Source organism: Ceratotherium simum, chromosome 9 (assembly GCF_057802395.1).
Source record: "Ceratotherium simum simum isolate JZ-2026a chromosome 9, ASM5780239v1, whole genome shotgun sequence".
NCBI lineage: Eukaryota > Metazoa > Chordata > Mammalia > Perissodactyla > Rhinocerotidae > Ceratotherium > Ceratotherium simum.
Window position 1 is genome coordinate 2,827,764 of NC_141908.1, and position 27,146 is coordinate 2,854,909.

General features: G+C 43.4%; 1 protein-coding gene across 14 annotated transcripts in view; it reads left to right on the forward strand.

Annotated features, from left to right (window-relative positions):
• Positions 1-14,826: 14,826 nt before the first annotated feature.
• The window catches only part of SAP130 (Sin3A associated protein 130), a 78,448-nt gene continuing 66,128 nt past the window's right edge, over positions 14,827-27,146 (forward strand). For 6 of the 14 annotated variants that reach the window (XM_087434999.1, XM_087435000.1, XM_014782523.2 and 3 more), the window contains exons 1-5: positions 15,653-15,768; positions 16,563-16,680; positions 23,820-24,055; positions 24,771-24,929; positions 26,135-26,246. In XM_087434999.1, coding sequence (XP_087291125.1) covers positions 15,697-15,768; positions 16,563-16,680; positions 23,820-24,055; positions 24,771-24,929; positions 26,135-26,246 — 697 coding nt within the window. In that variant the 5' untranslated portion in view covers positions 15,653-15,696. Of the gene's footprint in view, positions 14,970-15,651; positions 15,769-15,789; positions 15,895-16,562; positions 16,681-23,819; positions 24,056-24,770; positions 24,930-26,134; positions 26,247-27,146 lie in introns of those variants that run through there. The other 8 variants (XM_087435001.1, XM_087435005.1, XM_087435004.1 and 5 more) reach the window with 7 other exon arrangements.

The window sequence follows — 27,146 nt, forward strand, 5'->3', positions numbered from 1 at the left end:
TTTCTCTAACCAAAAGAAATCCGAACAGGATTTTCACTTGTGTGGAAGTAGCGTTCAGCGTTTGTTTTGCAGCGAGCCATTACAGAGGCTAAGGAGTCGAGCATATTGTCGTATTTCAAGCCTTCCACATCAGCCACAGCAGATGACAAATTTCAACCTTTGACACCAAGGCAGCAGACATAGAAGAAGGTGTAGATGTTAGGGATCTGCTTGCCCTCGTGGAATCGGACAACGATGAGATGTTAATAGATGTCCCTCTTACCGTCTCTCCTACACCCCAGTCTCCTGTACCTCCCACCACCCCAACCTCCAACAACTCAGCCTAACACCGTCATCACCACCACCTCTCAGCCTCCCGTGTGCTCGCTGTCGTCCCAATTCTGGTAAGTGAAACATCACTGTACATGCATTATTTCTACTATTATTATTACTATTATTTCTATTTCTGTGTATTTATCACATCATTCCTGCTTTTACCATAAGTTAGTGTTATTTTAGGTTTTATGTGTTATTTGGTACGATTTAGTAGGTTATTTTTGGGGTATGGGAATGCTTAAAAATTTTTCCCATATAAGTTAATGGTAATTTCTCATCACTTTGCGCCATTTCTGCTTAACAAATGTTTTCACAGGAACACTCTGCTTGCAGAAAGTGGGGGAAACCTGTACTTGGGTACTGATGGTGAGGCTAGACTGAACCCAAGCAGTCAAGATTGTATCCCCATCATTAACCACAGATAACCACATAGACGAATGTGGGCAGCGGGCGGACGGACCAAACAGGGTCATCACGCAGGGCATTCCCACCCAAAGGACACCAGGGATCTTAGGATGTGTGGCCAAGATATGAACCCCATTCCCCTGGACAGCTGGTCATTCAAGGTTCCAGACCCACGTTCCCTGAAGGCTCGGAGCTGCTCCTCCTCCTCTTCCTCGTTCATGGGGATCCCTCTAGAGGCCGGAGTGTGCCACTGACACACGGGTCGTGAAGGAGCTGAGCGACACACCCTTCTCTTTAGGATGATCGCTCCGCAAAGGGGGTGGGTTGGAGCGGATTTAGTCCTCCCCCACCACTGGAAGTTATCATTCTGTTCTTTGTGAGAGCATGGAATTCCCCCAGTGTTGGCCAGGTGGGAGTGCTGTGTGAGCGGGGAAACCACAGAGAGTGAAGATCCTGATTACTGTGAACCGGCAGATGAGATGCTGTGGGAAGCGAACACGTTCCATATGGGCATTGATCGTGGGCAATGGAAATGTGGATTTCTTGGGTCTAGAGGGCCTTGTATCGGGCTACAAATTCAGGTCATGAGCTGGGGGTCTAAATATGAAATGATGTGGTCAGGGAAGCCACAAAACTAAGCCGAACACCCTCAGGAGGGAGGAACAGGTCCATGGGGCCTGGAACTGAAGGGTTCCCGTTTTGTGCTGCTGATGGTATTAGCTGTTTCTCTAATGGCCATCAGCTCCTTGGGTGGCCTTGTGGCCCTAGGTGGCTAACACATCTTCTTCCTGGTGCTCAGCGGTCCTGAAGTCAAGGCCCTGTGAGTCAGTTTCCTGGCCCAGGTACCCAGGCAGGGCCACTCCCCTTGGGCTACACTGCAAAAGCAGAGGTGGTAAACAAAGAGGCAGCCTTCTGGAAGATGTCAAGTCAAAGTTAGAATCAAAGAAGTCCTCAGTTAGAAGAAACTGGTCAGAAAGAGAGTCTTGTCATAACCAAAGGGAGAGAAGCTGAAAGAAACAGATAAGACTCAAGTCAAGTGTAGTAGAGGCAGGATCCGAGTCTATAAAAATATAGCTGAAGAGATTGTCTTAACCGTTTATTTGCCTTGGACTGCCTTTGACAGTCCCATGAAGCCTATGGACCCATCTCAGAAAAACATTCTTAAACGCATAAGATAAAATAAGTAGGGTTCCAAAGGACACAAATTATATACAAACATGGTCATTATCAAAATACATAAAAAGCGGCCAGCCTGGTGGCACAGCAGTTAAGTTCGCGCGTTTCCCTTCGGCGGCCTGGGGTTTGCTGGTTCAGATCCTGGGTGTGGACCTACTCACTGCTCATCAAGCCATGCTGAGGCAGTGTCCCACATAAAAGAACTAGAAGGACCTGCAACTAGAATATACACCTATGTACTGGGGGCTTTGGGGAGAAAAAAAAGAAAAAAAAAAAGAGGAAGATTGGCAACAGATGTTAGCTCAGGGCCAATCTTCCTAAATAAATAAATAAATAAATAAATAAAAGAAATGGAGAATGGGCTGAATAGAATTTTTAAAAAATACATAAAAAGACAAGTATGTGCATAGTAATACTTGTGCTTCTTTATTAATAACAATAATCCTGTATTCGATAACAAGCACTGCCAGTAAATCTAATAGCCAATATACCTACAATATAGTGATGGTTGCGATTTGTATTTTGAGGTACAGTTTGTGTAATGTGATATGAAAATATGTGTGATTTCTACTGGTGACAAAGTTACAGGCACTGCTAATATTATTGAAATCTGTTACTTCCATTTATAATTGAAGGAAATGGTAGTTTTCAGGGAGATGTTAGTGAAAATAAACACATACCTTTTTCCCATCAAAGTTCACAGACTTTGCTGTAAATTCTATCCCCAGACTCCACTCTAGAAAACTGCTCTAGAGTCATTTTCATAAGGAACCTTAGAGGTCATTTCTTTTCCTTAGCCCCTCCTCTGGGAAAGGTGGGGCCAGAGTTTCTCCAGGTTTTCCTATTAGAAGGTTCTAGTGCAACTGGCTTGTTTCAGAGCTGGGAGGCAAAATACTTTGTTTCTTCTAGCTCAATGTTTTTCAGACATTTTGACCTATAACTCATATCATAAATGCATCTTGCATTGAGACTCAGTACACATACACACAACTGAAACTAAAATTTCATAGAACAATACCCTACTACATATAGTGTATGTATAGTATCTAGTTTGCTAGGCTGCTAGGCTGTAACAAAGTGTCACAGACTACATGGCTTTAACAGCAGAAATTTATTTTCTCACAGTTCTGGAGGATAGAAGACAAAGATCAAAGCACCAGCAGGTTTGGTTTCTCCTGAGGGCTCCCTCCTTGGCTTGCGCACGTCCGCCTTCTCACCGTGTGCACACGTGGCCTTCCGTCTGTATGCAGACATCCCAGGTGTCTGTGTCCTATTCTCCTCTTATTATAAGGACACCAACCAGATTGAATTAGGAACCACCCTAATGCCCTCATTTAACTTAATCACCACTTTAAAGTCCCTATTTCCAAATATAGTCACATTCTGAGGTACTGGGAGCTAGGACTTCAACATATGAATTTTGCAGGGACACAATTCAGCTCATAACATATAGTAAAGTAAAAACATAACTATATTTACATAAAATGTTATTTATTAATATTTAAATGTAACAGGTAAATCCCCCCCCCAAAATTAGGAAAGATTTTATATATATTGCAATGGATGTGCTTGCTTGTTGATATGTTTGGTTCAGCCAGAAATGCACAGGACAATGCAATATGCACACTGTCAAGCCTTTCTTTTGATTTTTGTCAGGTCAGGGTTGAAAATTGTAGTTCACACTAATAGGCCACTGAGAACAGTGATTATTATAATGATATAGTCTTTTTACTTGACAATCAAAATTTTTTCATCTTAATGTCTTTTAATCATCTTTCAATGTAAATAAGAAATCAGTTTGTTCTTCAGGCTCCAAGTTTAATTCAGTTATCAGCAAATGGATATTTTATCTAAATATTTTTCTTTAATGTTTCAAATTTTCCTTGTGGAAAGTAATGAACCAAAGCTGGAGACAGATAATGGGAGATGTAGCAATATTTCTAATTGTGTTTGTTCAAATTATCTTCATTGTAAGATTTTCTTCATATAGTAGGGAGGGCAATCTTTTTTTTTACTTGCTGTAACTATTTTTTTTGAGCCCTTAAATACACTGAACACGTAGAAATCATGCTTCTCTTGTGGTTTCAAATGTAGTGAAAAATAACACCAAAAAAATTAATTAACTATGCCAATTTTGTTGCTTAAATATCATGTTCAAAATATTTGCCAAACGAGACTACTTTTCAACTAGAAAAATGTGATTCTCCTTCTAGTACTTCTACTCCACGCCTACTACTGTTCCTAGCAACGATACAGGATACAATAACTGGGTCTGGTTTGCCCCAGCTTCTGACCAGAATATGTCTCAAATTTGGCTCCTCAGCAAGCTTACTTTACTTTGGTAAAATTTATAGTTTCCACTGCATTTGTCAGTACATCCATGAGATTTGGCAAAATTTCCTTGGATACCAAAGTTTCATGACGCCAATCAGCACTGCTATCAGCAGCACAGATAGTAATTATCTGTGGGGTGTTTTCTGGTTATATTCACTACTCCCTCACTTCTCATTCTTTTACTACATTTTAAATTTAACTTACACTGTTAAACATTGTATTTTTCCAATTCTGTAAATTTCCATTTGGCTTTGAGGTTAATTTCAGACAGCACTAAACTGTAAGTGCCATGTTCACCACTGTATCCCCAGCACCTGGAATAATGCCTGGCTCATACTAGGCACTAAATAAATATGTGATAAGCATATGAGCAAACACTCTATACAACAGTCTTGCCACACATATCAGACATAAAGGGTTGCACAACAAACACCATCATTGGTCTCATCAAGTTGGACTACAAATTCTATAGGTATTCTTTTAAATGTTTGTCAGTGGCACAGATTAGAAGAAATATTTTATTGTCATTTAGAGATATTTTTAAATTTATAACAAATTATAAAAAGTCAAATGGCCTATATCCATGCATGATGGGAGAGTATTTCTTATATGCCCTCTTCCATTGCCACACAATATGTTATTAAATATGACATAAGGCATTTTCATTAATATTTATATAACAACTAAGAAATTGGGGTGATAATTTTCTTTCTTTTTTCTTTCTTTGAACATATTTAAAAGGCTTATCCGTAAATTCAGCCTGAGTTAATTTTTATATATAGTTTGAGGTAGGAGTCGAGGTTCATTTCTCTTTCCATATGAATACTTAATTGTTCCTGCAACAGGCACTGAAAAGATGATTACATCCCTGTTGAATTACCTTTGCACCATTTTGAAATGCAATTAATCATATGTTAGGGGGGTTTATTTCTAGGCTTTTTATTCTGTTTCGTTAAACAACACATCTATGCTTACTGCAATACCACATTGTCCTGATTACTGTAGCTTTATAGTAAGTCTTGAAAGACTTAAAATAGGTAGTGTAGGTCTTCAGACTTTATTCTTCTTTTTCAAGGTTGTTTCAGCTCTTTTAGGTCTTTTGCATCTCCCGATTCTAAAATGTCTACCTCCTAATACCTTGTCAGTTTCTGCAAAAAGACCTTGCTGGGACTGTGATTGGGATTGTGTTGAATCTACAGATCAATTCGGAGAAAATGTTCACCTTAACATTTAGTCTACTAATCCAAGCTCATGGTATATATCTCCACTAATTTAGTCTTTAATTTCTCTCAGCAAATCTTTTGAGGTTTTCAGTATATGTACAGGTCTTATATACAAATTTTGTTAAATTTATCCCTAAGTATTTTATTTTTTGCTGCTATTGTAAATGGTATTGCTTTTAAATTTCATTTTCTGCAAGTTCACTGATAGTATGTGGATTCACAATCATTTTTTTATATTGACCTTATATTCTATGACTTTGCTACATTCACTTATTTTTTGTTGTTCTTCTCTGGTTCTCTAGCTTTCCAGGACACAGGCCCAGTTGGTTTCGCTTCCTGGTCCACACGCACTTGAGGAAGCAGATCCCCTGGTTTCCAGGGCCATCTCAGCTCTTTGAGGTGCAGTGATTGAGTGACTGCAATGGTGAAGCAAGAGGACAAGTCTAGTATTGTCTTTTTTATTTGGGGGAATACAGGAACGCCAGTGTTAGAATTGGCATTTTATATTATTTGAAGTATACAGAATTCATAAAATCAGAAAAAAATTGTAAATATTACAAAACGTCTCTCTGGCCCCTCCAGACTTTGCTGCTTCCTTTGCCTTTGGTCCCTCCATTCAGGGAACCCCTGAGAGCTGCTACTTGTGGTGCCCACGGGGCTTCTCTACCCCAATCTGTGTGGCTCCCCCCAGCGCAGCATTCAGGAGCACTACCTCTGGGCAGCACCTCCCATCTGGCCAGGGGCCGAACTGAAGTCGTTTCCATTTCTCTCTGGCCAATCTGGGACATATTCTGGCTTTTGGCGTGTTCTGATGCCTCCCCTTGTCCAGAGGAATCCTCTGCTGGGCCCTGCTTGGTTTTTTTCTTTCCTTTTTTTTTTTTTTTTTTTTTTTGGTGGCTGTGGTAGATGTGAGGGGGCTGGGAAGTTGTCAGAGCTGAGGGATAAAGAGGAACTAGAAGAGCATCAGGCATTATTGGGGAACAGTGAAGGGACTGGAGACGGAGCCAAGAAGGGTCAACAGAGCAGCTGCCCAATGTTGGAATTAATGGTATTACATCCACAGAAATGCCAGTATTGGGGTAGATAAAAATATCACGGTAAAAAAGCAAATAGTGGGGCTGGCCTAATGGCATAGTGGTTAAGTTTGTGCCCTCCGATTCGGCCGCCCAGAGTTTGCAGGTTTGGATCCCGGGCACGGACCTATACACGGCTTATCAAGCCATGCTGTGGCAGGTGTCCCACATATAAAGTAGAGGAAGATGGGCATGGATGTTAGCCCAGGGCCAATCTTCCTCAGCAAAAAGAGGAGGATGGGCATCGGATGTTAGCTCAGGGCTAATCTTCCTCAGGAGAAAAAAAAAAGCAAATAGCAAGGTATACTCGAATACTGAAAAGCAGCACTGCCAGCTCTAGAGCCGTCTGAGGACTCTTCACAAGAACGCTCACCCCACAGAGTCAGGCCTCCAAGGCAACTTTTGTGGTGAGTAGCTCCTGTTCTTAAAGCAGGTGCTTTGTCTCAAGACCAGCTTCCTGGAAAAAGAGGCCCAGGAACAAAGGTCTTTGAGCTGGATGGCCCAACCTATTGTGAGAGAAAGTCAGGTGACTTCGAGATATGTGGATCAAGGCAGGGAAAATGGCCTGGGTAGGTCTGGCAGGCCACCTGTGCTTTTCCCTATTCCAGATCCAAGAGAGGTTGCAATGGCCGCTAAGTCTATTTGTGGATCACCTTCTTCCTGAAGGGGCTAGACACCAACTCAAGGCTTTGCTGACCAAAGGTATGGTCAGAGAAGTAACGAGGCATTGCGGAACTCCAGGAATTTGCCCAACAAAGCCTGGCGGGAGGGGTGAGGCAGGCCTGGAGCAAGTTTCTGCACCTGGAGAGAATGCCCAGTGGACTCTTATAGGACCTGCCTCCTTGTGGTGGGAGGAAGGGAGGTAGAGTATGTGTCCCAACTGTTCAGAGGGCCTGAGGCCACAAGGCCACCAAGAGTCAAAGGGGCCCGGATGAGCATCTCAAAAGGCCCCTGGAGTCTGCAGAGGGCCCAGGGCCAGGGAGTGTCTGTGAGATCTGGCTTGCCTGGCTGAGCCCCAGTGCTGCTTGCCTTCCCACTCATGTGTGGCTGGCACTCTGTGTGGTGAGCTCCAACAGCCCAGTCTCTTCCTGCCTCGTGGAGACTCCCCAGGTCCAGGGCTCCTGCTCTGCCCCACGGCTCTCTCCTCAGGAGCAGCCTTGCTTTCACTCTCAGGCTCAATCTACCTGGATGCCTCCAGGGATCTGACCTGCTCCATCTGCCTTGTGTCAGCCTGTAGGCAGGCTCTGCCAATGTGGCTTACCAGGACATGAACTCCTGGTGTGACCAGCCACCTTAAAAAGAGGAAGTGTCTGGCCCAGTAGGAGACAGTTGACTAGAAGCAGAGTTGGGATAGAAATCAGGTCCCCTGACTCTCAGGGATTAATCAGATGTGTAGTATGGTATACAGAATAATGGCCCAGCAAAGATGCCCTCACTCTAATCCCTGGAAACTTACATGGCAAAAGGAAATTTGCAGATGTAATTAAGTGTATAGACCTTGAGATGGGGAGAGTATTCTGGATTAGCCAAGTGGGCCCAGTTTAATCACATGAGTCCTTAAAAGTAGAGAACATTTCCTGGCTTGGTCAGAGAGATGAGACAGAAGAAGAGATTCAAAACATGAGAGGGACTCGACCTATATTGCTGGCTTTAAAGATGGAGGACGGGGGCAAGACCCAAGAAATGTGGGTGGCCTCCAGAAGCTGGGAACAGCCCTCAGCTGACAGCAGCAGGAAAACAAAGATCTCAGTCCTACAACCACAAGGAACTGAATTCTGCCAACAACCAAAGGAGCGAGGAAATGGATTCTCCTCTGGATCCTCCCGAAGGGAAAGCAGCCCAACTGATACCTGCTGAGATTCGCACTGGACCAATGACCTGCAGAACAGTAAAATATTAAATGTGGGTTCTTTAAGCTTGTGGTAATTTGTTATAACAGCAGTAGGAAACTAATTCAGATACATACTGGAGAGCCCACAGAACCAAGGGAAGAGCCCAAGGAGCAGACTCCAGGAAGGGCAGGCGCCCAGGCATTGCTGGCATCCTGTGTGCCAGAACTTTGAGGGGCTGCCCTGGGGCTGACTGCTCCATACACGTTCAGTCTCTGCATATCTTCACACAGGTTTTCAGTTCCTGGGAGGGGACTCATTTTCCCGGCGGGGCCCACACCCATTCCTGTAGTCAGGGGACAGGGCCATGTGATTGTCATCATTACACTCCGGGTAGTGGAGACAAGGAGCTCCTAAAAGGAAGGCCAGTTGCTCACTACAGTGTTCACAGTTCACAGTTCTTCCACAAAAAACATTTGAACAACAGTTCTTCACTGAGATTTCTATGACCACACGGGCCTGGGAGTAAAAATATTGCCATAATAGTAGTCACAAATTATTAGTTCTCTGACTCTGCCTCCAGCCCTCTGCAGGGAAGTTTTATTGTATTTATGTAATGCAACCTGAGGGTAGTGATGGGTCTGTTTTGTTGGGCTCTGCATAGCTAGCCTCTGTGGAGTGCCTGTCACACAGGCTATTGATGAAGTGAGTGGCCTGTTCTTCCTGTCTGCTCCATGGGACGTGTGCCATTGTTTTCTCCTCTAGCTGCTGGGTTGATCTCTTCTGTCCCTGCTGATACCACAGACAGGAACCTAGCCTTTGATGGGGGCACACTCAGCTCTGCTGCTGGCAGCCACTGCCAGATCTATGGGTTGGGGTCCAGGACACTGGGACACTGCTTTTAAGGACACTGCTTTTAAGGACTCTGCTTTTAAGGACCCAGCAATTCCAGGACACTGGCATTTATTACCATGGAAACTACTCAGCTCTGTTAGTGGTTCCTTGACATCTCAACTTCCCATAGAGGCTGAAGTGAAAGAACTTGCTGTCTTTTGTATTTCTCTCTATTCTTTGGGTGAGTTCTATGCAAATACCACTGGTTGCCTACTGAATAGCCAATCTTCCCTTCTTTCTTAGAAATGGTATCTTCAATTTTTAGCTAGATACATTGCTGTAAAAACTCACATTCCCTAGCCTCCCTTGCAGCACAGTGTCTGTACTCTGGCCATTGAGATATAAGTGGCATAGTCCTGTGCAGCTTCTAATGAATGTCTTTAAAGGGAAGAGATGGGGCCTTCTTTGCTCCTTACTCCTGGCTAGAGTGCAGATGTAACAGTGTGGTATAATAAATAATTTGTCTGGTCTTTGTGCTGGGTTCCTGGCATCAAGCTTCAAAAATCTTTGGGATTTCCTGGGTGACAGGAGTGTCTTTGTTATGCTAATGAGGTGACTCCATGTGGGCCTCTAGATAGCTTTAGAATGGGGGTAGAGGTCAGAGACTGTCAGCTGCCTAACCTCCTGGGATGGACAGGGGGCTGGAGATTGAGTTCAATCATGAGGCCAATCATTTAATTCATCATGCCTACATGGTGAAACCCCAATAGAGACTCTGGACACTGAAGTTCAGAGGAGCTTCCTGGTTGGTGAACACACTGATGTGCTGGGAGGGCAACACCCTATGAGTATCCTTTATAACAAAACTATAACGAATATGAGTATAGTGCTTTCCTGAGTTCTGTGAGTCATTCTAACAAACTATTGAACAAATTCACAGGAACCCCCAAATTTGTAGCCAGTCAGTTCAAAGTGTGGGTGGCCTAGCGACCCCCTGAGACTTGAGGCTGACATCTGAAGTGAGAGGAGGCTTGTGGAGGACTCTTCCCTCAACTTGTGGGGCCTGCACTAACTGGATGGTTAGTGTCAGAACTGAATTGCAGACCACTCAGCATTAGACCAGTTGAGGTGGAAATGGAGTAGATGGTTAGAGCTGGTGCTGCCGACTTGGATCATGAGGCAGCAGATGAAATTTGGCAGAGCAGAAGATAGTAATCTGGATCCTTATAGATTGTGCAGCCACCATATCAACTCTGCATTGCCTGCCTTCAGACTTCAAACTTTAACTTGACAGCTTTTGGCTGCCACAATCAGACTCACTCAAGTTAACGTGAATTTATGAAAAGTTATGCATGGCTTTAAAGAAGATGGATGTTCGCTCCATCTCGTGAAGAGTGGGCTGTAGATGAAGATCCATGAGGCTCCTGGTCAGCTCCAGAGACTGAATCAACTGATTGCTCTGGCTTACTAGGACATATTTGTCCATCTCTCACACACTGCCTGGTGAATTGGTCCCTCCCTGTTTCCACTTCTACAGACTGCCCTGACTGCCAGTTTTCCCTGGGAACTCCATGCTGCACTTTTCTGTCTTACAGCTTCAGCCTACTCCTGGCTCAGCTTTCTTATGGCTTTCGTGGGGCGTAGGCTTTTCAGGTCCTGCTCCTTCTAATCTCTCTACATCACTTTCAAATTCTGGAGAGAATTTAGAAGGTTGGTTAATTGCATTCCTTCTAGTGCAAACAAAACTTTCCTTCCAGACAGCCCATAGAATAGCTGCCCTAAGATCAGATGCCATCCTACTCTTGGTGTATTAGTTAGCTTTTGCTGCATAACACATCACCACAAACTTAGCACCTTAGAACAACACACATTTATTATCTCACAGTTTCTGTGGGTCACGAGTCCAGGCATGTCTTAGCTTGGTCCTCTGCTCAGGGTCTTTCAGGCTGCAAGTAAGGTATCAGCTGGACTAGTTCTCATCTAAAAGCTCAAATAAGGAAGAATCAGCTTCCAAGCTCACTCAGGTTGATGGCAGAATTCATTTTCTTTCTTTTTTCTTTTTTTGCGAGGAAGATTAGCCCTGAGCTAACATGTGTTGCCAATCCTCCTCTTTTTGCTGAGGAAGATTGGCCCTAGGCTAACATCCATGCCCATCTTCCTCTACTCTATACGGGACCCGCCACAGCATGGCTTGACAAGCGGTGCATTGGTGCGCACCCGGGATCCAAACCTGTGAACCCCAGGCTGCCGAAGTGGAGTGTGTGAACTTTGCTGCACCACCTGGCCAGCCCCAGCATTCATTTTCTTGGTGTGTAGGACTGAGGGTGCAGCCTCTTGCAGGTGTTTGCCTGGAGGCCACCCTCAAGGTTGCTTGCATTTCCTACAGGTCATCTGCAGTTCCTTGCCATGTGAGCCACATGGCTGCTTCATCAGGCCAGCTAGGAGAGTCTCTAGAGCGAATGTGGCAGCAAGACAGTCTTATGTAATGTAACATTGTCAAGGAAGTGACATCCCACCACCTTTGCCATATTCTATTGGTTAGAAGAAAATCACAGGTCCTGCCCACACTCAAGACAAAGGAATTATAAAAGGGGCATGAACACCAGGAAAGGGATCACGAGGGGTCATCCTAGGGTCTGTCTACTACACGTAGCACAGGTGCATTTGGGGACAGTAGTACAGAATGTGATGCCCAGAGGAGACAAATGCTGAGTTTGGCCTGGGTAATAAACAGATGAAGTTTATAAAAACGATGGATGTAAGCAAGTTCAAAGCTTCATTTAATCTATACAATAAGACTGAGATAAGCAATGGTATTCTCATTTCACAGATGAATGAACTGGAAGGGACTAGATTTCCTTGGCTGGGGAGTTGGGACAAGGGGAGTATCTTGACTTAGAACCACAGAGTCAGTATCATTAGACCCCCCCAGGCTCTGACAGAGTGAGAACCATCTGGGTCCAGTGGCAGAGGCCCACTAGAGCTTCACCAACACTTGCAAACCACCTGCTGACATTTGACTGACCACCACAAGACACTTGCACTGAGAACCTGTCCTCTTTGTTGGCAGAGGGCAGTCATTATTTGCCTTTCTGTAGATAACCACCCACAGATGTGGTGCCTGTTGGTGTTTTTGCTCAATCCATCCAAACTATCTTGTGTGGACAATATCATTTTCAAGAACCCAAGATAGTAATAAGCCCCTGAAACTGGAAGGAGGCTTGAATACCGGAGAAATGTGGAAGGTTCAGCCCAGCCGGGGCACAAGGAAGCTGTCTTCAGCACACCAAGCTCAGTGAATGCAAATTCTAAGCCCTAGCAACACAATCATGGGTGAAACACCTATTTTCCTTCAAGTGTGCACAATGGGAGGGACTAGACATGAGTGAATAAAGCAGCAGAAATTGTCTATAACAACTCATGAAAACTCAGATTTCATCCATGTGCTATGATGTGTTTGTGATTATACTAACCAAACATTTATTGATCCTTCCTGTTGATGGGAGATAGAAAGATGAGTAATTTCTCTCTCTGCCTACTCCAGGAGGAATACAGAGTAGGCAGATTAGTGCTATAATAGAGGTACTGAAAAGTTTCATGGAAGTATCCTATAGGGTAGGAGGAAGGAGAGGAATTCAAGGAAAGCTTCTTGGGGAATATAATTTTCTTTCCAGTTAGGCATTGTAGAACTGGCAGAACTCTACTAGATGATTGCTGAAGGCTGAGACCTTATAGAAGGCACATCAGGCTTGAGTAAAACCCTGGAAGCCAAATCGTGCGGAGAACAGGTGGAAATTATTGTTGAGAGAGTATCCAGGGTTTAGAGAGGTAAGAGGGACTAAATTATTAAGGCCTTTGAATATTGGGTTTAGCAGTTTAGAATATATTCTGAAGTCACTGGAACACCATGGATAGGAAGAACAGACTCAGATTAATGCTTTAGAAAAAGAACTCTGTGGAGGACAGACCTGGATAGGAAGAGATTTGAGTGCAGGCAGAGCTGCTGTAATCCAGATAAGAAATAAAGAAGGCTTGAGCCAAGGCTATGGAAGTGACTGGAAAAGGCATACAGAGGGTACGTATAGTGACTTTGGGAGATGGAGGAGTGGAAAACAACAAGAATAAAACCAAAGGCAGAGAGGATGGTGATGCCATTAACCAAACCAGAAATCAGGGGGTGTACATAGGTGAGGCAAATCAATAAAGGTGTTCACTATGTTACGTTTCAGGGGCTTGTAAGACATATATGTGGAACTGCAGGTGTACAACTCAGAGAGGTCACCGTGTAGATAAAATTTTGAGTCATCTTCAAGAATGATATTTGAAACTATGAGAAGGCATTAAACCAGTTATGAAGACAAGATAGCATTAAAAGAGAGTTGGAGCCTTGGAGAATGCTTTGTGAGAAAGAGGATATATAATGGAGCTTGACACGGATAGAAGCAGAACCAGGAGAGGGTGCGGTTATAGAAGCCAACGCAGGAACGTTTTAAGGAGAAATTACCGTCAATAAGCTAGACAAGACGAGAACGAAGCTAGGACCACTTGGTGAAGTTGAGAAGGTCACCGGCAACATCCGGGGAGCAGTTTGAGAAGGGCGGCAGGAGCAGAATCCAACAAGGGGTAGAAACTGCCCAAGGAGAGAGAAGGCTAAAGTATATCACATCAGTTACTTTTAGAATAAATTTTATAAGGGAAGAAAGTGAGCAAGGAAAGTGGCTTGAGGAAGGACGGAGGGTATATGAGGCTTATCCTTGTTGCCATGAGCTACTCTCTTCCTAGCAAGCAGTTACCTTACACAGCCGTGCACGATAAGAAAAACGGATTTGAGCCCCCTTTACTTCTTAATAACAAAACTACAGGCCTAAATTACCACCTGGGAAGGGAGGAGGAGGACTAATCTCTACTATCAGATCCAAATTTTGCTTCAGCGGCTTTGGCTAAGACTTCTACAGGTGTATAAACTCCAACCCTTCACCCCAAACAAAACAACGCCACCCCCCTTCGCTTCTTCGTAATCTGGAAAAACCGAGCAAGCGCACAGTGCCCGAGTCCAGTGCCAGGAGCCCCTCTCGGCGCCGGCCTGCTTTCACCAGAGGGCACACAGCCCCGTGGCGGCGCGCCCGCCGCAAACCCGACAGAGGTGCTCCAGTTCAGCGCACCCGACCCTTCCACGACGCTTAGGCTCTGCTGGCCGTGGCCTTCGCGGGCGACATCAAGTCCCACTCGCGGCGCGGGGCAGCGACCACTGTCAGGAAAACCCTTGGCCCTGCTGCAGCCTCTGCGGCCCACTGCACTCAGCCTCCATTACCCTTTCCGCGCCGCACCTCCCTCGGGAAAATGAAACCTAGTGCTGTCAGCTGAGGCTAAAGGGTGGGAGCCACTACCTCATTACCAGGCAAAAAGAAAAGGCAGGACCGCCACGGGACAGCAGAGGGGTGTGTACCCCAGCCAGGTCGCCCAGAGGCCCCGCCCAGGCCCGCATCAGGGACTACATTTCCCAGAGTCTCCCGCGGCCCCGGGGGCAGGCCCGTCCGCTCTGGCGCTCTCACTGGGCGGTCACTGGCTTCCCCGGAGGGGGGCGGGGCCTACCCCAGCCAATAGGCGACAGGCTCGTTACGGCGGCGGAAGCAGCGGCACTGGACTGAGGGGTGGGGGGCAGAGTGCTCTCGCCCCGGCGGCGGTGGCGGGTCCGGAGGCCGAGGACGTCACCGGCACAGGCGTGGAGGGCACAGGAACGAGCTCGAGGCGGCGCGGCGGCCACTCGGCGCAGCACCCAGGTAATGGCGGGACGGGCGCCGGAGGGGAGGGGAGCGGAGGGGAGGAGACGAGGGGGCGGGGCGGGCGAGCCGGGCTGCAGCGTCCGTCCCGCTGCGCGTCCCCGGGGAAGGGCAGCGGTGCCGCGTCTCCTGCGCTCGGACCTGGGCTCTTTCGCGAGCTGCGCGCGGCGGTTGGGCCGGCGGCAGGAGCAGGGTGTCCTGCGGCAAGGAAGGGAGAGGCGCCGGGAGGGGTGGCTGATTCGGGCGTGGGGGCGTGGCGGGCGTGGGCCTTGGCGGGGAAGCGGGGCGGTGCAGGCAGACGGCCGGCCCAGGGAGTTTGGCTTCTGGAGCAGTTTAAAGTGACTCTCCACATCCGGGCCCTGCGCCCGCCGCTTTCAGACCCCGGCCGAGGCGGGGCCTCCCCGCTGCCCGCCCCCCGCGCCGGGGGCGCTTGTCTCCCTCTGCCATTGGCCCGCCCTTGAGGGGTTTGGGCCGCCCCGCGGAGGCTCGCGCCTGATTAGCTGGCAGTCGGCGGGAGGGTGGGGCGGGCTCAGAACGCGCAGGCCGCAGTGGATTGGTGCGGGTCCTCGAGTGACGCGCCCGGCGTGGGGCCAATAGGCGGGCGGGGGAGGTGAGGCAGGTTCGGGGGAAGAGGGCTGGAGCGGAGCGGAGCGGCGCCGGGGCGAGCGGGCCGGTGGGCTCCGGCACGAGTCCACCCCGCGACCCCGAGCCCAGCACTGCCACCGAGATGAGCCCTCCGCGGCACCCGCAGCCCGGCGAGATGGAAGCGGGAGGTGCGGGCGGCGGGCGGCGGCTGCAGGTAAAGAGGCACGCTGCCTGTCCAGGGGCTCCGAGAACGCCTGCCCGCCCCTCCCCGGAGACGGAGGCTCAGAAACCCGGAGTGTCTGGAAAGCTGTGTGCTCCCATGTCAGCGGTGGGCTGCGAGGTGGGGGTGGGGTCGTGGGCGAATCGGGGATATCGACAGATCTTGGCTCCCGAGGAAAACGTGGGGGTCGATTTTAGAGAGGGTGGTGAAGGTCTCGGGTCCTTCTGGCTCGGTGGGGGTCTGTGAAAAAAGGTGGCGGGGAAGGAAACTCTAAATGGATGCCTGTGGAGAAAAGCATTTGAGAATTGCTTTTGGACCTGCTCTTGATGTAAGGTTTTTTAGGACAGGGCATCTCCCTTCCCATTCCTTCTATGACATACTGATGACAGTTCTGTTCACTTTGGTGAAAGGCATAAGTCTTTGGAAGGGACGTGCCGTTTTCCGTAAAACTTTGTTACATAGATACATAGGTATTGTGTTAATACCTGTCGTGTGGTGGTTGTACAGGATTCAATGTCGATATTTAGTGTGGCATTCCACAAGTATTTATGGAGGGTCAGAGTATCCCCAACACCACGGAAACGATTTTACTGTTAATTGAACCTATGTACATCAGAAATTTACAGAATTTAGGCCTTTGCTGCACCGTATATTGATCACAAGTAATTGTTTTGGATAAGTGATGCTGCATTTGCTTTTCTAAGCGACGAACTAAAGATGTTTTAATTTCGCATTATTGATTCTAATCTCAGAAACCGGTGATAACCATATGACTGTATGCATTGCAGGTGGAAATGAGTTCTCAACAGTTTCCCCGGTTAGGAACCCCTTCCACTGGACTAAGCCAGGCACCTTCACAGATTGCAAACAGTGGTTCTGCAGGATTGATAAACCCAGCTGCTACAGGTGAGATGAGTGATATTCTGTATTGTTTCCTGCTTTAAAAATATTGCCAGTTTTCTAATTTAAAAATTGGCAAATGTCTCGTGGGATTTTGGTAAATACTAGGTTATTGAATTTGAAGAAAGGATATATTACAATTCTAATTTAAACAAGGCTTTTTCCTCCTATATTAACCACTTCATTCACATGTACTAGAGTCTACAGGAAACTTACAGTAAAGCATGCCCCCAAGAACTAGTTTTTAAATGTGTTGTGTTCTTCTTTAATTGAGGTCCAGAGATATAATAATAGTGCCGTCAGGGAGCCCAAAGGTGCATAAGGCATAGGTCTTGCCTTTTAGAGCTCACTATCTAGGAAAAGAGGTTAAAAAAAAAAGTGTATATACAGCTTGGTTTTTAGTTGTATACCCTTTGAGTGCTATAGATCAGTGGTCCTTAGTGGGGGATGATTTTGCCTCCCAGGGAATATTTGGCAATGTCTGGATACATTATTGATTGTCACAGCTAGGGAGTGCTATTGGCATCTGATATTTGGAGGCCAGAGATGCTGCTAAACATCCTGCAATGTGCGGGACGGCACCCCATAACAAAATATTGAGGAACTCCTTCAAATGCTCTCTGTGTTATATATAGGAAGTAAAAAGATGGCATTTCAAAGTGAAGTAAAGTACTCCTTTTTTTTCACTGCTTGATTTCTGTGTTATCATGGGAAATGGTACCACTGTGTACTGGTTGCTCAGACTAGGAACTCAGGCGTCATCTTTAATTCCTCTGCCTTTGTCTCTTACCTATGAGCTGTGGCCTTTTGTCTAATGTTTCAGCCTCATTTTCTATTGCTTTGCCTCCCTCCTGCCGACTTAGTTTTTGTTACAAGTTTATTTTAGTTCTCTTTAGACTTGAAGTAACTTTAAGTACTACTTTTTGCTTCCTGCTTAATAGTAGCTACTCATTTTCTGAATGAATGATAAAAAGTTCCCAGTTTTCTTGACTTTGGGACTTTATACTTTATTCTGTTCCTTTTGCCACATCTTTCTTCTTCCTTTCCACTCACTTATCTGGCTATTTCCTGTTCTTCCTTGAGGTTTCATCTCAGATGTCACTTTTTCTGGGATGTCTTTGCTAACTCCATCATCTACAACACTTCAGGTTAGGACCTCCTCTTAGAATGAAGGCAGGGACCATGTGTGTCTCGTGCACTTGCATGTGCTATATTTGCTGCAGTGTAGGGCACAAAGTAGTGATCAACAGGTTCCTGTAGAGCCACTTAAAGTTCTTGATCCTTAACAAATACTTTTGACAATGTTTTGTCTTTGGTATAAATTCACAGCAGAATAATTTGAAGGAGCATAACTAAGGAGAATGTTTTTGAACGTCTATTTGCAAGAAAGTATACTACTTATTAAAAATGGTGTCAATTAGCAATAATTGCTCTCAGATTTTCTTGAGAAGGAAGTCATTGACTTACACCAAAATTGTCTATAATTTTACTTCTGAATAGTGTGTATCTTCTTTCCTTCAATTGCTCTTAAAAAAGAACTTAAAAGTTTCCCTGGAGTAGAGCAATTTCCTACTGCTCTTATCAGAAGAAGTAATTTGGAATCCTAAGCATGTCAGGATTTCAACTACCTATCAAAGTTCAGAAATATAGATTATATCCAGTTTTCTTAACTACTGCTTCAAGATTCTTTTCTGGTAAAAATAACGTGAAAGACCTCCAAATGTCTGGAAGGAAGTGGTAAATGGTTACAAAAAGAGCTTAATGGGAAATGGTTAATACATTATATCTTAATGAAATTGTCAAAAATCAAAGTATTCTTGGACAAATAGGTTTGGGAGAAAGTTATAAAATTGTCCATCCCTCAAAAATTTAATTAGGGGAAACTCTGGACAATGAAGAAGATTAAAAATTGATAATTGAAAAACAGAAGTAAAACTGTCTTTATTCACAAACAACATGATCATGTATGCAGAAAATCCTAAAGAATGTTTTTAAAAAGCTGTTAGAATAAGTGAAATAAGTAAAAGTTGCAGGATAAAAGTTCAGTGTACAAAAATCAATTATATTTCTAAATACTAGCAATGAATAATGAAATTTTAAAAATATCATTTACAATAGCATCCAAAAAAGAACCCCACAAAATACTTAGGGATACATTAAAATATATGTAAGACCTGGGGTTAGAAAACTATGTAAAACATTGCTGAGAGAAATTAAAGACCTAGGTAGATGAAAAGATCTATCATGTTTATGGATTGGAAAACAGTATTTTTAAGATATCAATACTACCCACAGGGATGTATAGTTCAAAGAAATCCTAATCACAATTCCATCAGTCCCTTTTGTAGAAATTGACATCCTAAATCTAAAATTTATGTGGAAACCAAAGGACCTAGAATAGCTAAAGCAATTTTGACTAAAAAAGAAGTTGGAGGACTCCACTACCTTACTTCAAGACGTGCTATAAAGCTACACTAATCAAGACAGTGTGATATTGGCATAAAGACAGAAATAAAGATCATTGGAACAAAGTGGAGGATCCAGAAATAGACCCACACATTCAATGGTCAGTTGATATTTGACAAAAGTACATAAGTAATTCAATAAGGAAAGGAGAGTCTTTTCAACAGTTTAGTGTTAGCACACCAGTATGGAAAAAATGAACCTTGACCTTTACCTTCACATACACAAAAATTAACTCAAAGTGTATCATTATGGACCTAAATATAAAACTTAAAATTACTTAAAGAAAACAGAAGACACTGTTTGAAACTTTGGGGTAAGCGAATATAGCTTAGGTCACAAAAAACACTAATTATAAAAGAAGCAGTTGAGGGGGCCAGCCCAGTGGCATAGTGGTTGAGTTCGTGCGCTCCACTTTGGCGGCCCGGGGTTCACAGGTTTGGATCCTGGGCACGGACCTATGCAGCACTCATCAAGCCATCCTATTGCAGTGTCCCATATACAAAATAGAGGAAGATGGGCACAGCTGTTAGCTCAGCGCCAATCTTCCTCCGCAAAAAGAGGATTGGCAGCGGATGTTAGCTCATGGCCAATCTTTCTCACCAAAATAACCCAAATAAACAAAAAGAAGCAATTGATACATTTTACTTCATCAAAATGAAAAATGACTGCTCTTCAAAAGACATCATTAACAAAATAAAAAGGCAAGCCACAGACTGAGAGAAGACATTTGCGATAAATATATCTGCAAAGGACTTATATCCTGAATATATAAAGAACTCATGTTGTGGCCGGTCCGGTGGCGCAAGCAGTTAAGTGCACGCTCTGCTGCAGTGGCCCAGGGTTCACCGGTTCAGATCCCAGGCACGCACCAACACACTGCTTGGCAAGCCGTGCTGTGGCGGCGTCCCATATAAAGTGGTAGGCACGGATCTTAGCCCAGGGCCAGTCTTCCTCAGCGAATAAAAGAGGAGGATTGGCAGATGTTAGCTCAGGGCTGATCTCACAAAAAAAAAAAAAAAAGAACTCATGTAATGCAATAATAAAAAGACAAGCAGCCTGATTTTTAAAAAACAGGCAAAATATTTGAATAGACACTTCACCAAAAACGCTATATAAATGCCAAATAAGCACATAAAAGATACTCAATATGAATTCTCAGGACAATGCAAATTAAAACCACAGTGAGAAACTACTATACATCAACTAGAATGACTAAAATTAAAAGACCAGTAATAAACAATTTTTGATGTATTTGTAGAGCAAGTAGAACTCATACATTGTTGGTGGGAATGCAAAGTAGTCTAGCCACTTTAGAAGAAAGTTTGGCATTATCTTATAAAATCAAACATAAACTTACCATACAACCCAGCAGTCCCATTCCTAGGTATTTACCCAAGGTAAATGAAAATGTATGTCATACGTACAAAGACTTATACCTCACTGTTCATAGAAGCATTATTCGTGACAGCCAAAAACTGTAAACAATCCAAATTTTATCAACTGGTGACTAGATAAGCAAGATTTGGTTTATCCATACAATGAAGACTATTTAGCAATAAAAAGGAACAAACTACCAGTCTACACAACAATGTGGATGAACCTCAAAAACATACTAAAAGAAAGAAGCCAGACACAAAGGACTACATATTGTATGATTCTATTTATGTGATATTCCAGAAAAGACAAAGCTATAGTGATAGAAAGCAGATCAGTGGTTTCAAAGGAGTAGGAATGGGAGGGAGGAATTGACTGCACAGGGCCATGAATGAACTTGTTAGAGTAATTGTTAACTGCGGTTAGAGTAATTGTGTTGTGGTTACAGTACTGTATATTTTTGTGAAAATTATCTAATTTCATACAAAGAATTAGTGGATTTTATATGTAAACTGTACTTCAGTAAAGCTGATTGATTAAAAAATGGACAAAAGATATGAACATACACTTCACAAAGGAAGATATATGTGAATGGATGTGATCACATAAAAGCAGGTTCAACATAACTGGTCATCATGGAAATGCTAATGAAAACTACAATGTGATACCCACTACACACCCACTAGAATGTCTGTGTATCAAGAATTGGTGAGGATGAGGAGCATCTAGAACTCTTAATACACTACTGGTGGGAACATATAATGATGCAGCCACTTTGGAAAGTACTTCAGCAGTTTCATACAAAGTTAAACATTTATTTACCATTTCACCGAGCCATTCTGCTGCTAGGTTGTTGGTGAGAACGTTTGTAAAAAAAAATTGAACTCTCTACTCTTAGAATAGCTATTTTATTCTATGTAAATTATACCTCAGTGAAGTGGTTTTAAAAATCAAAATTTTATGGGGGCCGGCCCAGCGGCGTAGTGGTCAAGTTTGCACGTTCTGCTTCGGTGGCTCGGGGTTCGTCGGTTTGGATCCTGGACACCTACCTACTCACTGCTCATCAAGCCGTACTGAGGTGGCATCCCACATACAGCAACTAGAAGGATGTACAACTATGACATATGACTATGTACTGGGGCTTTGGGGAGAAAAGGGAAAAAAAAGGAGGAAGATTGGCAATAGATGTTAGCTCAGGGCCAATCTTTCTCAAAAAAAAAAACAAAACAAAAATTTTAAAAAATATGAATGACCTGGGAGAAAAGTCATTATATAGCAAAATATAAAATGTACATCAGTCTTTTTGCCCAGCACTTGTACTTTTAGAAATTTTTTCTTGAGGAGATCATTGAATAAGGACTCAAAGTATGTATGAATATTTGTCCCCAAGTTGTTGATAATAGCAAAAATTGAGGAATAACCTAAAAGCCCATCAATGATATAATGATTAAAAAAGCGTATATGCTTTTTTACATATCTGTGAAGTGGAAGTCCGTTTAACATTTTGAAAATGATGCAGTATATATTCTATATTACTCAAAATTCCACTCCTACATATATATCCAATAGAATTGGTACAAATGTTCACTGAAAGACATGTACAAGAATATTACTAGCACTATTCATAAAAGCAAAAAACTGAAAACTAAATGCCTATTAGCAGTAAAATGGATGATGTGTGGTTTATTCACGCAATGCATACTATACTGAGAATGAAATGTCTACAGCTACGTGCAATAACATGGACGAATCTCATACCTACAAGTGACAGAGGCAAGACACAACAGGGTACAGTTGTTGTGAGTCTGTGTATGTAAAGTTCAGAAAGAGACAACAGTAATCTGTGGTGTCAGAGTTAGGATAGTGATTGTACTTGGGAGGGAGAGCGACTGCAATTGGGCTGAACAAGGTTTCTGGGGAACCAGTCATGTTTTGCTTCTTAATCTGGGTGCTGGTTACTCAGGTGTATTCCGTTTGTGCAAATCCACCGAGCTGTACAATTGACATTTGTGCACTTGTCTTTATGAAGGTTATAATTCAATAAAAAATTAAATAAATAAAAACCCGCTCCAAATTAGAGGCGAGAAGTGTGTGAAGCTTTTACCAAAATATTAAGTGTTGGTGCCTTTGAGGGATAGACTTTGGGGGCAACTTTACTTTCTTTATAGCTTTTCAAATAATTAAAATTTTTTACATAAGTATGATCTTTATGTTCAGAAAAATAATGTTAATATTATTTTGGAAAAATGATAGAAAAGTATGAGTTAATATTTCTACAGACTCTCTTCTTTCATTACATTATTTTCTTGATTTTTTTTAACATTATTTTTAAATAGATTACATGTTTGCATGGTCCAAAATTCCAAAAGAAAAAGAATATACATAATGTAAGGTCTCTCTCCCATCCCTGTCCCCCAGTCATTCACATTCTTTCCTTCAAGCAAGCAAGATGCTTTTGGAGCTGTTCTATCCATATACAAATATAAGTGCATATATGTTTATGTGTATTTTATTTACTTTTTCACCATTCTATACCTTGCTTTTTTCACCTTTATATTTTCATATATTTTTTCATAATGTATATTATAGATTTTTCCATAAGAATACCTGAAAAGCTTCTTTATTTTTACAGTTGCATGGTAATCTTGTGGGAGTGTACCGTAATTTATATAGCCAGTCCCCTATTGATAGACATGTAGGTTTTTTGAGTTCCTTTACTAGTATAAAAAAACTGAAACAAATAACTTTGTACAGAAGTCATTTTACAAATATGCTGTGTATCTATAGGATACATTCCTGCAAGTGAAATTATTGAGTCTCAAAAGGCGCATGCTTTGTCATAACGACAGAGATTTCCATGTTCACTCTGGAGGGATTTGAACTGGAGAATTTGTTTTGAAAAATTATGTGTTCTTGCACTTAATAACTATATTTAAATTATCTTTTTAATGTTAGGTTTTTATAACTTTTTACGTAAATATTTTAAATGAAATTGTCTTATATCTTGTATTGCGCATTCAAGTATTTGAGCTCAGTTTAGATTAGTTCTCAGGTCCTTTGTAGATAGGAGTGGGAAAGCCACAATATCCAAAACAAGTTCTGTGTTCCACAGGTGTGACTATTGGGTTAAATACCCATCAGGGGAATCTAATGCCCAAATCCTCTTTGTTAAGAAAATCTCACAAGGAAATGGTCAGTTTATCAACCCTGAAACTTGACTGCAAGGGCCATTCTTGTATGTGCTGTTATATTAATAAATATTGGAAGGATATGACATGCTCTTTCACTTTTACTGTCTTTACTAGTCAACGATGAATCTAGTCGAGATGCTGAAGTCACTGCCAGGGAGCACATGGGTTCCAGCAGCTCCCTACAGTCCCGGGAAGAGAAGCAAGAGCCTGTTGTGGTAAGGCCCTATCCACAGGTGCAGATGTTGTCTACACACCATGCTGTGGCATCGGGCACACCTGTCACAGTGACAGCCCCACCAGCACATCTGACGCCAGCAGTGCCACTCTCATTTTCGGAGGGACTTATGAAGGTAATGGAGAGGTTTAAAATTTCACGTTGAACCGCAGCTAAAGACTGGCTAATGTTCCTGACAGTTTTCACGAAGTGTTAGGCTGTGTCCTAGGATCATAGTTTTTTCTTTTGACCTCTCAGTTCAGCTCTTCTCTGGAACGCAGAGTTCTGCTCTTCCGCAGTGCCTAGTCTCATGCCGCTGGGCAGTTGGCATCACAGGATCTTTTCTAGTATCCATTTTGACGTTGATTTTATTCAGGTTATGGGCATGCTAACTCAGTTTGTATCTTGGAGTGGCACCCTTCTCTAAGGTTTTGTTTTAATAGCTCGCTAATTTGGGGGTATCTGAGATTATTGCCTTGTGTATTACCTTGTGATGATGTTTCAGTTACTGGGAGTTTTGTTTACTTCCGCACAGACTTGGGAGGCAGCATTGTATAGAAGAAAGAATGTGGGCTGTGAGCCATACAGATCTGGGCTTTAGTCCCAGTTCTAGTTTTCACTGTGTGGCTTTGAGCAAGTGACTTAGCCTTGCTTTGTCTGTTTCCTCGTCTGTAAAATGGAAATGCTGGTACTTCATTGGAATAACTGTGATGCTAAGAGATAAAATATATAAGGCTTCTGGCATCTTTGCTGGCGCTCTCCAGGTTTGATTTGTGTACTTTTAACTATAGAATGAAATGCATCACTAGTAAAAAGCTGTTGATATGTTTCGTGTGGTTTTCTGTTTGCAGCCGCCCCCGAAGCCCACCATGCCTAGCCGTCCCATTGCTCCTGCTCCACCTTCTACCTTGTCACTTCCCCCCAAGGTTCCAGGGCAGGTTACCGTTACCATGGAGAGTAGCATCCCTCAAGCTTCAGCCATTCCTGTGGCAACAATCAGTGGACAACAGGTTTTTTTCCTCTTAATTTGCTGATTTTCAAACTGAGATGCCAAGCTGTTGATCATTATTGAATGCCAGCAGTACATTAGGCACTGTACTAAGTGAAAAATTAAACAGTCACTGATACCTGCAAGGGGAAGACAGTAGGTGTGAGAGAAGGATAGCTGTAGGGAGTAACAGCAGTATGCACGGTGGTCTTTGTTACGTAGCCAGTGTGTATCGAGCATCTGCTCTGTGCGAGGCACTACCCTCAGTGGGAGATGCGAATCTAGATAGGACAGTCAGCGTCTTTACGGAGCTCAGGGTCCAGTCGTGCTTGGTTATGGGTACAAAACTGAGGGGTTGACAACAGCCTTACAGCAGTAGTGCTTCTCCAGGTTTTTCTCTGAGGAGAGCAAATGTGCGTCTCTTGAGCAGCTGGTGGGTTCCCTCAAGCGGCGCACCAGTCATGAAGATTTATTTTGAAGTCTTGTGTTTTAACTTAAATGTCTTTTTAAAATTATAGTCCTACTCCATAATATGTATTTGATTTATTTAAATATTTTAAATTACCAGTGAAAAAAAACTGAATCTCAAAACTCTTTCTCTTGAGGTTTTCAAGAAAAAAATTGGTATTCCAAAAAGATGCACTGTGTTTTTTTTCCTTTTGTCATACTGCCAAGTACTCCCAGAAGTACTGGAACCCCCACCTGAGACACAGTGGCATCAGCCTGGGAGAATGTGAGGAAGGGACAGTAAGGGGTGAGCGCAAGAACTGGTAGGGGAGTACCTGCTGGACACTAACTGACTCTTCCTTAGAAATCTTACAGGGCGTGAGGAATGGATGACTGAAGCTGCAGGTGAAGGAAGTAGTGAGCATAGGAAAAAAGAAGCTCTTGGCCAAGACAGAGAAAACAAGTATGAGAGACTAATATTGAAGATGCGAGTGTTTGAGGGTGGACAGTCACATGTGTCGTCCGTTGTAGGGACCTAGCAGCTAGCTAGGCTCAGGGCAGTTGCTAGGTCCTCACAGTCACTTACCATGCCTGCTGGGATGGGTCATCATGCAGCGTGGTGTGCACAAAAAGCTAAATGTCCTTTTCCTTGGGCACTCACTGTCTAAAGAGAACACCCTGACCCACATTTGGAGGCAACTAACTTCCTAGAAGCAATGGCTAAGCACCAATGGCTAAGAGCAAGCACATGAAAATAATATTACATTCTGTTTCTTGCAGGGCCATCCCAGTAACCTGCATCACATCATGACCACAAATGTACAGATGTCTATTATCCGCAGCAATGCTCCTGGACCCCCTCTGCACATCGGAGCTTCTCATTTACCTCGAGGTAAAGACTGCATGTTTTGTTCAAACTTTGGAACTGCAGTGGCAGATCTACATTTGGTAGACGATATGGTAACACAAAACATGTCTAGAATTAGCTTATTAAAGTTGCAGGACAGCAGAAATATACTTAGAGCAATAACATTTTTTGCATGGTCTAGTACGTGCTTATTCTAGTTGCATTCCAGCAAGTGTGTATGTGTGTATATTTGTGTGTGTAAACTTGAAGCAGTTTGAATTTTTAGTATGGTCTAAAGTTTGTCCTTTATAATGAGGAACTCCTCAAAGCTATGATAGTCTAAGCATGGTCTTCATTTTTAATAAGTCACAAATTTTAATACTGAAGATCTTTAAAGTTTAGTGATAATGGTTACTCAAATTTTTTTACTTACATAGCAATAAAATCAATTTATTCTTACAATTAAGTTCTAATAGGTTGTCAGGTGTTAAATTTAATGAGTTTTGTCAGCTACTTGATCAGAAATTTTTACCTTCTATTGGAGAGTGTAAAATCATTATTGACAAAATCAGGCTGACAAATACAAAACCAGGTTTCCTGGGTCCTAACATAACTCAGTGATTCTCAGAGTGAGGGTCACAGACTTCAAGAGGGTCTGTGTAAGGTCAGAACTGCTTTCATGAAAATACTAAGACATCTTTTGCCTTTTTCGCAGTGTTGACATTTGCACTGATGGTGGTTCAAGTGAGCTCACACTGTCTGCTGGTTAAACTGCTGGGGCTTGGCCTGAGTCAGGGCAGCAGCACCATGCTGTGCTGTGCAGTTTGTGCTTCACTGCTACATGCTTGCAGCGAAAAAAGCAAAAAGCCAGTTTGATGTAAGAATGTCCTTGAAAAAGTAATACCGATTTTTTTTTTTCCTGAGGAAGATTTCGCCCTGAGCTAA